This window comes from Brachyistius frenatus, unplaced genomic scaffold (genome assembly GCF_029030835.1).
Source record: "Brachyistius frenatus isolate BFR_SWC_R1_liver_20210118 unplaced genomic scaffold, ASM2903083v1 Contig_3, whole genome shotgun sequence".
Classification (NCBI taxonomy): domain Eukaryota; kingdom Metazoa; phylum Chordata; class Actinopteri; family Embiotocidae; genus Brachyistius; species Brachyistius frenatus.
The window spans coordinates 8056221-8068945 of record NW_027210602.1 but is presented as its reverse complement, the minus strand read 5'-3'; the positions used below and the strand labels follow the sequence as shown (position 1 = coordinate 8068945).

Below are 12725 nucleotides of genomic sequence, written 5' to 3'. Positions count from 1 at the left end.
GGATAGGCTATATCTTCCCAGGACCCGTACATGACAAGTGGGTGTAGTAAGCGCATCCTTCTTTTTTTTTCTCCCCATTTTTGATTTTTATACGAGGGTACTAGGGTGGAGGAGCAGAATTGGTGATCGTATTTTCAATATTGAGCAATTTTTGTATTGTCTCATTTCTTTCTTAATTTAGTGTAGAAAGTGTGTGACAGCAATTAACCATCTTCATCAACCATTACCATGATGACTAATCGATTAGTCATACTAGACAAACAGAGTAGAAGTGGTCATCACGATTTCTCTAAACCCTAGGTGATCTCTTGAAAAATGTTTTTGTCTGAAATCCCAAAGATATTAACTTTATTATCACAAAAGAAAACCAGAAAGTATTCACATTTGAAATGCCAAAGCCAATTATTTTTGGGACATTTTTGCTCAATGACTTAAGATTAGCAAGGTACCAAAGTTGAAGATCCATTTTCTTTCATAAAGTGGGGATATGAAGTTTTCAGGTAAAGGCCAAAAACACAGCCCTCCTCCTGCAGCTTTCACCCCTCCCATTTCTATCCTAAGCCCCTCCCACTAGACAGACACAGGCATATGCATCCTGGACAAGTCGCCAAGCTTGGAATCCAACTTGAAGCCAATGCAATTGCAAATGCCTTGCAAATATTAACAATTTTTTTTGTTGCATTTATTGTCCGAGTTTTTAGATTCTCTTTTATGGTAGGTCAGTCTTTCTTTTTTGGGGTTGCTTTGCAGTATAGGCAGTTGTTGCCAAGTTTTCCTCCAGGATTTCCTGCCAATGAATCAGCCTTACTAGTAGTAGTACCAAAGAGGCGTATACACAAATCTGCATTTGTAGCACGGACCATTTGAATGTCCATACAAATACAAATGACTTGTGATTGACCTAAAATCTCCATCACGGGCTGGAGCCTGAATACTGATCCAAGAAGAGGAGCACAAGTCTAGTTTTCTCTCAGACCACTTGAAAGGATATCTAATTTTTGTCCAATCACACCAAGAAAATCCTTCCTTCCAAAGCTTCAATCGACTGTTGTGAATAAATCTACAAATTTTCTCAGCTGTGAGGAAGTGTCCCTCATAATTCCCCAAAGCACCAGGTGACGTCTTTAAATTGTTTGGGATCAGTCAAAAGTGCAAAATCCAACGATATCTACATTTAAGAGTTTGCAGCGAAGTTGCTCTTTTGCTTAAAAAAATGAGATAAATGAAAAATGTTCAAAGTGGTTGTGTAACTGTTTACTTTACTTGTCTGTTCAAATGACCATCTCCTTAGTGATGGAATTCTGTATTTTATTTTGTTTTCTATAGTGTTTGATCCAACACCTTTAGTACTCCATTAACCAGAACTCAAATGTTATATCCTCAGGCAGACAATAAATACATGTAAAAGAAATAAACTTTATAAAGATGAGGAATATTGGGCAAAGTGCTGCACTTTAGGCTTCTTGGAGCACTCTTGGTCTCTCAGCTGTGGATAAGAGAGACATTCAGGTGGAACAGACAGTGCCTTCACGGGAGACAGCCTGTTTCCCCACTGAGGAAACTGTTATCTCTGTGTCGCGCCTCATCAATCCTTGAGTGAGCCGTTACTGTACTTTACCTGCCATATGGCCGTCACAGCAGAACCCAGTCGGACATTATTCCACCCAACACGTTCTGTCAGACACTCTGAAAGCTGTTGGGTGCCTCCCTGTGGAGAGACAGATATTACATTACAAGGTGGGCTTAAAACCCACTGATGCCCGCTTGACTTGGATGAGCAGAGCTCTTGAAGTTAACCCTCCCTTATGTGACTGAGACTCTTGCCAATTTCCCAAATGCCATTAAAATATATATTGTTTGTGATTCTAATGCAATTAGAAATCACATTTGAATAACTTATCAGCATTTATTTTTTCTTGGACTGTCCTGTCTGTTCTTCATAAGCCACACAAGTGACTCTGAATAGTTTTCAGTGGGAACTAGTTTCTTGAAACTGTAGTCAATACTAGCAATTGCTCACATTCTATTTTAACCCTATGAACCAAGGCTGTGCAGGGTAATTTAATTACCTTCACTTTAAATCTCATTTCTTGGTCATTGTTGGGGCTAACCATTTATGCTGAATCTTGTTTTGTTTTTTTAGGACAGTCTAGGCTATCCAAATCTCTATTCATTTAATGAGATAATATTTAGAGATTTTTAAATTAGCATTCATATCAAGGACAAAAAAATATGTCTTTTGAAATTGTTGTTCTCGCCAGAAAATATTGTCAGGAGAGATATATTTTTGTAGTTGTGAAGAGATTGTGTAGAGTCTGGTAATATCTGAACCATGTTTGTGGATCACTGTATGCAATTTGAAAAAATATGTCTTTAGTGCCTGACGGAAAATAAATGTCATAAATTACTCTGGGTGGCGTCCGGTGGCATCTCTCTCCGTGAGGAATATCCACTGCGCTATTTAACTGAGAAAAAGAGGAGTGAATTTGAATTTGAGTTTGCGTTCATTAGGTTCTAAGGGTTGATAAGAGAAAACAAGTAGAAATTGTATGTATCTGAAAAAAGGACAACATAAAAGTTACGAGTATATCATGCTAAAGATAGATATACATAACTAAACGAGTGCTGACTTGAAAATCCAATTTTTGAAGGGCATATACTAAGAAAAAATGTGAAACAGCACGTGTTAGCAGTGCTTGTTAGCCTCGGCTCTTTTATGGTAGCTTATACAACAGACAAGAGCAGGCCTGTTCCAAAACACATTTAATGGTGCCACCCTTCAAGTGCTACTCAAAGAAAATCCTTCAGGAAATGGCTGGAATGCCTTTATAAGTAAGTTGCTGTTGGTGGAAAAACCAAAGGACATGTGCTAATACGTCAGTTTGAAAACCAAAGGCCTTATTTGTCCCATTAGTTTCGCTTGCCTTTTTTTTTTTTTTTTTAACCAGAGTGAGGGGAAAGAAGGTTCAGAAGCAGGCCGGATGCGAAGTTTAATTGAAGTGAAGAAGAAATCCATTTTGGTCTCCTGTTTTGAAAAAAAAGCTCTTGAGTCAACAGTGTGCATTCAGTGGAATGATAGGAGCCTTGTACCTTTATCTTGAACTCCTGTGCGGAACCTGGAGTGCTCTCCAGAAGCGGCAGTAGTCCTCCAGCTGCTGCAGCATAGACGAGGAAGAAAAGGAAGGACATCTGGGATGGCTCTACGCCAAAGACAGACCTGCTACACAGTCCCATTTCCTCTTTGAGTTCTGCCATGGAGGGAAGAAACACCTGCTGTAGTTTACACATGCAGTAATGATACACATTTTCCTACAATGACAGTGTTCTGCAAAGTTGTACTACCAAACTGTACATTATTAAAAAAAAAAAAAAAAAAAAAACTGCAATTTTCTCTGGCACATACAGAGGCAGCACTCCAAAGAGCTGAGAGGGTGATGATTATCCTTCCTGTAATCATCATGTCAAAAGTGCATGCCTTGATTCCAGAGGTCTACATTAACAATAACATCTCAACTAATCTTTCTCTTGACTGTCAGGAAATATTATGCAGACACTGAAAAATTCCCAGAGGATGATTTGTAATGAATGTTGAGCCCCTGGCTTTTCTTCAAATGACACCATCAGAGCAGTTTCTCATTTTATACAAGACTTTAATTTATGACCAAAAACCTGCACAATTACTGACATCACCCCTGGACCTCAGCTATACTTTCTATTGATTGTAACTTAAGATGGTAAACATTAGTATGTTAGCATTTTCTTTGTAAGCATTTTAGCATTACATCCTTACTCATAGTTTTTTTTTTTTTAAATAACTATGGCAAAACATTATGTAAAATTGCATATATCTAATTGAAAAATTGACCTAAGCCTCCTACCAAATACATGCACCCAAGTGTTCCACAAACTTAAGGAAAACCCTGTATATTTCAACTGTCTAAGTCCATTGTCAGAACTGAATGGCGCAAGTGCATTTATGGTGTGACCAAATCCAGATATGCAAGTTGAACAGCAGATTATCTGTGCTTCATGGTTCAGAGGTCGTGCTTTGTCTCTTAATTGATCAAAGTTGGGTTAAACATTAAATATACCAATCAGAGTTTCACATCTAATTCCACTCATGAGCCAGGTGTGCACACCTTAGTGGACTGCAATTAAGACATTTGCCAAGCTGTAAGAAAGAACGCCTCTGCAGAGGAAACAGATCTGCTTGTAAGCATACTGATGTTCACAATAATATTTTTGAACATCGTAATCTAATCTGCTGCAACTCCCTGTAAGTATAACAAACAGTGTTTGCGTGTTGTGCATCTAGGTGCATATTACTCTCTTAATAATACTCCCCTAAAATGATAGAAAAGTACTGCGCTATTGACTTAAGACCTGTTTTTGGTTTGTCAATCACACAATTTCTTTCAGCTGTGTGAAGCCATACACCAACGATGTTCACAACCCCACTTCATTTTAAGACCAACATGCCCATTGGCCCTCAGATGGGCACAAGTACTTTTGCTAACTGTGTCGGTGTGAAACTAGCGAAGACAGTTGCGTTATTCTTGGCACTACTTTGCGATGTGTATAAAATAGAGTCCTTCTTCATCTTTGAAATTCAGTCACCGATGTAATTTAACTTTGCTCAAGATGACTCTCTCTCTCTCTCTCTCTCTTTCTCTCTATTGGCAGTCCTTCCTTCATTATGGTCTCAACTGCTCTATAGTTTACTTAGTTTTGTACCTTTTATAAAACCCTCTTTCATTCTCTTACACTCTTACTGAATTAGCATTGACACCCATTGAGTGTTTGTACCTCTTTTGTTACAAGTCTGAGCCATATCTGTATCAGGAACCCCGGCTTGACTCTTTTGAGACTCTATGACCAACACGAAGTAGCAATAAATCAACATGTCCACCGAGTGAGGATGGAGGAGGTGACGAGGTTACCTTTGCTCTTTAAACTCACCTGCAGTCCAAGCGCGTTGCTCAATGTACGAGTGCAGGGTCATGCTGTCCAATTCCACAGCATTCGGGGTTTTCGAAGGATCTTGGACACATACTGTTGCGCACAATCTGTCAATCTGAGTGCAGAGTACAATCACCACATCACACCCACACGTGATGATTTACCACTGTGAACCAAAAGCATCCCATTGATATAGATAAAAACAAAAGAATAGCTGGGGGCTGACAAACATGATTTTGCCAGCGCAATTTCCCCCACAATCTCTACTTCCCACTGCTACTCTAACCACTCATCCTGGACTGGAATTGTTTTGCTATTTCTTTGTGTGATTAATGTACTCTTGTCCAAAAGCACCTCACAAAATATCACCACCAACTCCATTTGGGATTTTATAGACATTTCCAGCATAGTAAGAATATTGAACAGTAAAGCAGAATATAAAAACACGTGTTTGGAAAAGCTGTTGTTCGTCTTATTCTCAGCACACATGCAAAAGTCAACACAAATTAATTGAACCACTCCTCACATTTGTATTCATCCTTTGAGAATTGCAGTTATTTAGCTGACCAGACATTTCTCAACATTAGAAGGCAGCTCTGACTGAACGTAGCCCTCAAGACAGGATATTGCTGTGTAAATCTGTTGTCTCACCTTCCACATGAGCTGGGTGAAGTCCATCAGCACCACTGGGGATAGAGCAGGGATGCTGGTCCCGTAGGTGAGAACTTTGGAGGCTGGCCCACCCATGTGGTGCACCTTCCTGCCAGTATTGTACTGCGGGAAGACCTCAAAGCCCAGCTCTTTAATGAGCTCAAAGATGTGTGTTTGGGTGCTGAAAGAGAAAGAAGTCTTTTTAACGCTTTGTTGGGCTGATGTTTGCAGTTTTTCAGGATATATTTCTGGACTTATTTCACTTTTCAGCTGTTTTAGAATCGTAATTGCATTGAGTGTAAGTGGGTTCGAGATTCCAGCATTGCTTCAGTGAGTCCTAAAAGCCAGGAAAATTCTGGAAAGCTGTAAAAATGTCGAAATGAAGCACCTGAGAGATGCCCTCTCTCCTCTTTAAATCAAACTGTCATTAAAGTGCTGTTTAATAATGAATTTCACAAGTTCTCCTTTTGACCTGCTCTGCTGTCATCAGTCAACTGGACGTTGTAGCCTACAGTACTCACGAGACAGCTCCTGGGTGTAAATATGTAGCAGTTTGTTGCTTTGTACAGAGCGGTCTGTCCTGTGAATTATTCTAAATCCTGACTGACGGTTTCTCCTAAACATCATCGCTCAAACAGGACTTTAGCTGAGTCCCTCATCAATTATTCTGCCAAAACGTAAGAGTGTAGGCAATTTTGAGAAAGACTGGCAGTTGGATCCAAGAAAAGAAAACAGGTTGACTAACACATAGGTGTCTGTGATTCCTGAACAGTTTAAAATAGTCACAATATAAGGATTGACTTCTTAAAAATAATAAACCTTGAAAAAGAATTGACTTTGAACACTTGCGAAGCTCTGAAAACATGCAAAATCCCGTGTTTTTCTACATAACTGACCCCCTACTGTTTATGTTTTATGTACACGATGCATATCCCTGCTGCTATCATCATTTTAACAGCTTCTTCTTCTGGATTCTAAAGGAAAAATACTATTTTTATGTCATTATGTAAATCAAACATATTACATACATATGCACATCCATAATTACACGAGTAAGTACAAATACTGCAGCCCACACATTGCAAAGAAAATTGTCTCTGCCAGCTTACAAGTGCAACATAGAACAATACATAATAGTATTCTAAGTAAGTAACCTTATTTACATTAAGTCATTTGTTTTTTTTATAAATGTGTGTTCATGGGTATTTTATTTGTTTGTGTGATTCTTACTCCGCAGTCTGTGTTTGCACAATGGTGTAAGTGATCCATCCATTATCTACATCACCTATCCATCGCATGGTGTCAGGCAGGTGGAGCTCACAGTTGGCCAGCAGGTGTCAGAGATAACCGCCACTGCAGGTGACCAGGCCTCCTCACAATAAGTGAGTTTGTTGCAATATTCGTGGCTGAAGCTCAGCCTTCTAACAGAGCTCTTCATTTTACACCTGCTCTCACATTACAAGCATTTCCTTTCCTTAAAGATATTTTGCGTCTTCCAGAATCACTGATTTCATATTCAGCTCATGTTCAGTGTGACGGCTGTATTTAAATTGCTACTAAATGCTTTTTACTAACACAAACAAAGCCTTTCATGAGAAAAAGTTGTATTTTCCAGTAAGCTGGAAAGTGCCTGTAAGACATCATCACCCAACAGAATAAATTTAAATATAGCCCTACGTTACCTTCCGACCCATTGCCCCCCAAAGTCCCAGCGATCGACGCCATTGGCTGCTGGTATTTCAGTGGACAGTGTGCGACCTCCCACCCGATCTGCATGGCACACCAGACACGATGTGAGTCAAATTAATGCAGTAATCCTTTTCAACTGTGGCTTCATCAAAGGAATTCAGGTAGAAAACAACACATTTTAAGTTACCAATTAGGTTCAATCATTCATACCTTTTCCTTCCAGAATCACTATTTTCAACTTGGCATCCCTTTTTTTGAGCAAATGAGTTGCACTCAGTCCAGATAGTCCCGCGCCAACAATAATAACGTCCCAAATATCTGCAGTCATATTCAAGTGACTCTCTTTTTTTCTTTTTCTGCCAACTCCTGCTACACCGCGCGGAGTCAGAAACACAAATCCAGCTAGTATTCCCTTTTCTTTTCCGTACCAATAGGTTATCTTGCCAAGCCTGGCCAGCTTTCGTAATAGTGCACTTTGAAACTGCAAACAACTGAGCTTGTGACCTACTTGGCAGAGAAAGGGCCGTGTAAACTCGAGCACATACAGGAAGGGCAGTGGCTTTAGATTGTTGAAAAGTTGAGACATTGTCACATGTAAAGTCGTGTGCACTCATAATACTGTGTTTAAGAAAAATTGAATGGATCCATTAAATAATAATTTAAGTTTAGTTTAAGTTTAAGTTTTGTTGATTTATTAGTTAGTTGTAAATAAGCCATATGTCTGAAATGCCCGTGTTTATGTTTATAGAAGAACATGTGTGAACTTCAAATTTATTAATCTTGTCTAAGTCAGATTTGTTTTCAGTATTTACAAGTAAGACATTTTTTATGTATTGTAAAGTTCCAAGTGGAACACACTTAACAAAACTACCACTCATTGAAAAATCTAAATAGTTTCAGAAAATGCAGTAATTTACGGTAAATCAGAGGCAAGATTATATCAAGCTTCTGCCAGTAAGGCACAAGAGAGCATTATGCAAATAAAAAATAATGGGAAGTAAGCTTCGAGAACATGCTGTGACTGAATAATATGTCATTACCAATGCAAATACCAAGGAATACCACTGGAAAATTACCAATATAAATATTTTAAGACTAATCTCAAAGGAAAAAAGAATGTGGAACCAACCATAAACTGAAACTGTATGCACAAACAAACAAACAAACAAAACAAAAAAATCCATTAAAATATAACATGTAACATCTTAGACCCATGTAACATACAAAATTGTGCAGAACAATTAATGTTGTCATAATGGAAATCTGTTGTTCTTCTCTACTCTGTTCGGTACATTTTTTTCCCCCTTTTGTGTCTTTTTTAATCTTGTTTGAAAACGCTGTGTTTGTCAAATTGTTTTTGCAGACTGTTCTGTATAATTTTAAGAAACAAGTCAAAGAAAGAGAAAAGAGTCCAAAAACAGGTCTACGAAGGTAAAATATATTAATGGCGGTGCAAACTTTGTGGTCAGTTTTTTGACTTATAAAGGCATGTCATGTGAACACTGTTTGTAGTTGAAATAGAGTAATGCTGTTTGTGCAAAAAAAAGTTTAAAAAAAGGCATCTCACCGCAGTCTACTCTACCAATTCCATTGTATTTGTTATGAACCAAAAAGAGCTGCCTTGAGATTTTTTTTCTTCACAGTTGTCTTTCAGTGGCTTATACAATGAAGACATTGAAAACATTGTCTAAAAAAATGCTGAAATTCTTCGTGACTGAAAACTCTACTAAGAGTGGGTGGAAGTGGGTGGGTTTTTATGTTTGTTTTTTCTTGTAAATTTCATTCCTCGTGCAAACAGTGAAACTCTCTACATTTGCTCAGATTGCCTTTTTTTTTTAATGTCTTCATCTCTACTAAAGATGTTTTCTAGCTCAGTAAACATTAATCCCACAGAAACCAAACTTGGTGCACATGGTATTAATTTCCCTTTGCTTTGTATATTGAATGTTTAATTTTTTATTTATGTTTAATTATATTTTAAGATCATAATGGTCAAGACTGTTTTAAAACAATTAAGATTAAGTGTTACTCTGTGCTTTATTTTTAGTTTGTGGGTAATTGCAACAACTGAATTGTAAATAAATCTCACAACATCTGCTCAGCGGTAATTGAGTTGAGTTGCACAATTTAATGGATCCAAGTGGTACAGTTTATTAAAATGTCGTTCCCTAGTTGGTAAAATACCCAGAAAAACCTTTTGTTATTTGTATTTCTAGCAGATTTCGAACAGTATTCCCATCTGGAGTTGTGTTTCTGTCCACCTGACAAATGTAAGGGAAGTGTTCCCTCTGCTCAGATTTGGTGTCCACGGACTCCCAATGGAAACAACAGGCTTCTAAACTGCTAAATGCTCCAGTATCTGCAATGTTAGCTCGTTGTCAACTAACAGCCTACCCTCTACTTCGGACTCCTATCAAACAGGTCAACTATCACTCCACACCTACTGTACATGATAATCTTGTTCAGTGGCTATGAGTGTGTCCACACTAAGGCAGTTACATCTTTTTCTCTCTGTTTATAACTGAAAGTTTCTCACCCAAATCTGACCTTTTCCAAAACAGCTTGCAGCATTTAAAGTGATGGCTTGGTGCTTCAGCGTGTGCATGGAAAACAGAGTTTTTTTCAAAATAATGGATGAAGCCAGCTTAGTCAGGGTCCTGACCTTTAAATTAAGACAACCACCAGTTGCCTCTAACTTTCTCTGTGATTGTTAATTTAAAATGTTTATGTAACGGAATACACGGCAGAGGTGTTGTCATCAACCTAGATTCATGTTGATTTTGTCACAGGTCACTATTCCATGTTATTTCATATGAGCTCAGTCTGACAACAGAAATAAAAAAAAATAAAAACATGTGAACGAGAACAACTGCTGTGTATTAGATGGTCTTAGACAGCAGAAAGTGAACGCAGGTGTAAAAGGCTGACACTTTAACAAGACAGCTTTCTGTCATAGCTTACTCTGTGATCTTTCATTTTTGCATGTCAGTATAACTGATACAGCACAGCAGCTGTCATTAGCTTGTATTCATGTTAATTCAGACGTTATCACAATCCATCTTATTATTCCAGCGATGGAGAATGGTCTGGCTGCATGCATACAGTATATCCTTCTGGTATTGGGGTCAAAATGCTCTGACTTATTTGTATATCTTTAAACGATTCACAAATGTCTCAGGCGGCACTAAGCACTAAGGATGCAGAGAGGGTGGCTTTAAATGGCTAAAATCATAGGCTGCAAATAAAACTGGACATTTTCTGCAGGTCTTAAAAGTGAAGTCCATTCTGAAGTGTCTTGAAATGCAATATCACTGAGGGCCACTAGGGACTGCTCCAAATATACTACCATTTAAAAGGAACTTCTATTAAATACGAAGTTAGTATTTTTTTTTTCCACAAGTCATTATGGTGTCATTCACTCAGTTAATTTATTCCAACCTTTCTGGTGGTCCTTCTGAAAATAATTTCATAATCTGTTTGATATTAGGCGTCAAACAGAGGTTTGTTTGGGGATATGTCAGGTTTGATTGACATGCCTGTGGTACAGTCAGGTTTCTGGTATTGATAAATTGAACAGTTTAATGTAGACTTCATATTTAGACATCAACACCAAGAAGAATAAAGGTAACTATGTCAGATTAGTTAGTCAGAGTGCCATAAACTCGTGCCGTGTTTTTGTCGGGAGACTGGCAACACCATTGATATGACTCGGACCAATCTTTGGTCACGTTTGTGCTTAAGTTCAGGATGGCCAAGAAGTTGTCTGTCATGGCTGCAGAGGCACAATGTGTGATGCACTCTGTCATACTAGTGGTTGATGTCAAGGAGCACATGGTAGCTATTGTCAAACTAGGCAGATAAAAAAAACTTTCGGACATGCGAGATTTTTGTGTCCGAGACGCTGCATCGTTATCCTCCAATTATGTTACACTGCAATGTCCATTTGTTGACAATTACTAATTCATGTAAAAAAATTTAAAAAAAAAATGTAAATTCAAGTAGTCTGATCCTGGCATTAGTGAGTACCCACATCTCTGAATGGACACTGAACTCCTCCACACTGGTCAACGAAAAATAACTGATATTACTTCTAATTAACACTGAAACCTGCGGAACTGTGTAGTAAGGCTACTATCCAGAAACCATTCAGTACTTTATAACACAGCTGGATAAACTGATTGCAGTCATGATGGTAACTATAACTTGCAACAAAGCTGAATCGTATCTAACCTTTAAAAAACCCTTAGGTATAATTCCTTCCAGTAAATTGCTCCTTTTTTAGACAAATATCTTCTTGAAAGGAGTTAGAAAACTCTATATGAGCCCGAGCTGCTCCAAGTCTGAAAGAGGAAGGTGTCTAAGGTGATAGAGGAGTTGAGCTGATTTTTAGATGTCTCTGACAGTCCTACTTTATCAGCTGGCGGCTATAAATAAAGCTGTTTTTCAAAAATATGCCCGAAGCGTGTAAAATTCACGCGGTGACGACCAGAGAAAACTCATAAAGATTTAAAGGAAGTGTTTGATATTTGTATACAACCACAGTGCATATAAAGCTCTTTCTCTTCTACCTCTAATCCATTTTCTGCTGAAGGATACCCCACAGTTTCTCATTTATAAAGGCTGTTTCCCTGTAGATTCTGCACAGAGATAAGCTGTGCAGGTTGTTTTTTTTCTTCAAATATCCAAGAAATGTATACAAACCTCGCTGGCTTGTGTTTTTGGCTGAAAAAAACAGTTCCTTGTCACTTGAGACCTCATGTGCTCTCTTTTTCTTCCTTATTATTTGAAACACAAATGACAGATTTTGAGTATTGTGTATGCAACTAATAAGGAGGGGGGCTCAGGGGGGTACTCTAGTTGTGTGTTTCCTGGAGGATTATTATTATTCCTTGTTTTATTTTTTTTACTTAGATAAAATAAAAATAAAATAAACTGAGTTATTGACAAATAGGTGTGTGTACAGATAGAAAGAAATACAATGGCTATTTAAAAAAAAACAATTTTATTGACAATGGACAAAACAGAAGAATGCCTTAAGCACAGTTCAGTTGTCATCTAATTAGCACCCTGCGTTTCTGATCTACTGCCCGCTACTCCACTTTCACTTGTTTACAATAAATTGTTTTGCATTGTTATTCAGCTGCAAGTCCTGATTTCTTAAAGCACAAGTTCTTTGGTTTAAGAAACATTTTTAACATGATTCAGTTTCATTCATTTGGAATTACAAAGCTCAAGTACTTTGGGAAGGTTAGAGGGTGTTAAAAGTCACATTGACAGCTGAATAGGGATACCGAGGAAACCTTCTGGTAAACAGGTAAAACCAGTGGAGCCACCAACCAATCAGATGGCTTTATGGTAATGAGAAAGGAGTAGAGAGAGAGCAGGTAGCACAATCTGCACCTTGTTTTCTTTGTGTTCCATGGGCA

The 12725-nt window shown here is 38.1% G+C and overlaps 1 protein-coding gene across 1 annotated transcript in view; it reads right to left on the bottom strand.

The window, feature by feature from the left end:
- The window catches only part of LOC138624710 (probable flavin-containing monoamine oxidase A), a 44122-nt gene extending 36385 nt beyond the window's left edge, over window positions 1-7737 (bottom strand). The window contains exons 1-6 of the mRNA XM_069705106.1: window positions 7510-7737; window positions 7293-7380; window positions 5611-5791; window positions 4960-5074; window positions 3091-3248; window positions 1619-1708 (exon numbers count right to left, since the gene is read on the bottom strand). Coding sequence (XP_069561207.1) covers window positions 1619-1708; window positions 3091-3248; window positions 4960-5074; window positions 5611-5791; window positions 7293-7380; window positions 7510-7627 — 750 coding nt within the window. The 5' untranslated portion in view covers window positions 7628-7737. The remainder of the gene's footprint in view (window positions 1-1618; window positions 1709-3090; window positions 3249-4959; window positions 5075-5610; window positions 5792-7292; window positions 7381-7509) is intronic.
- Between the last annotated feature and the right edge of the window lie 4988 nt (window positions 7738-12725).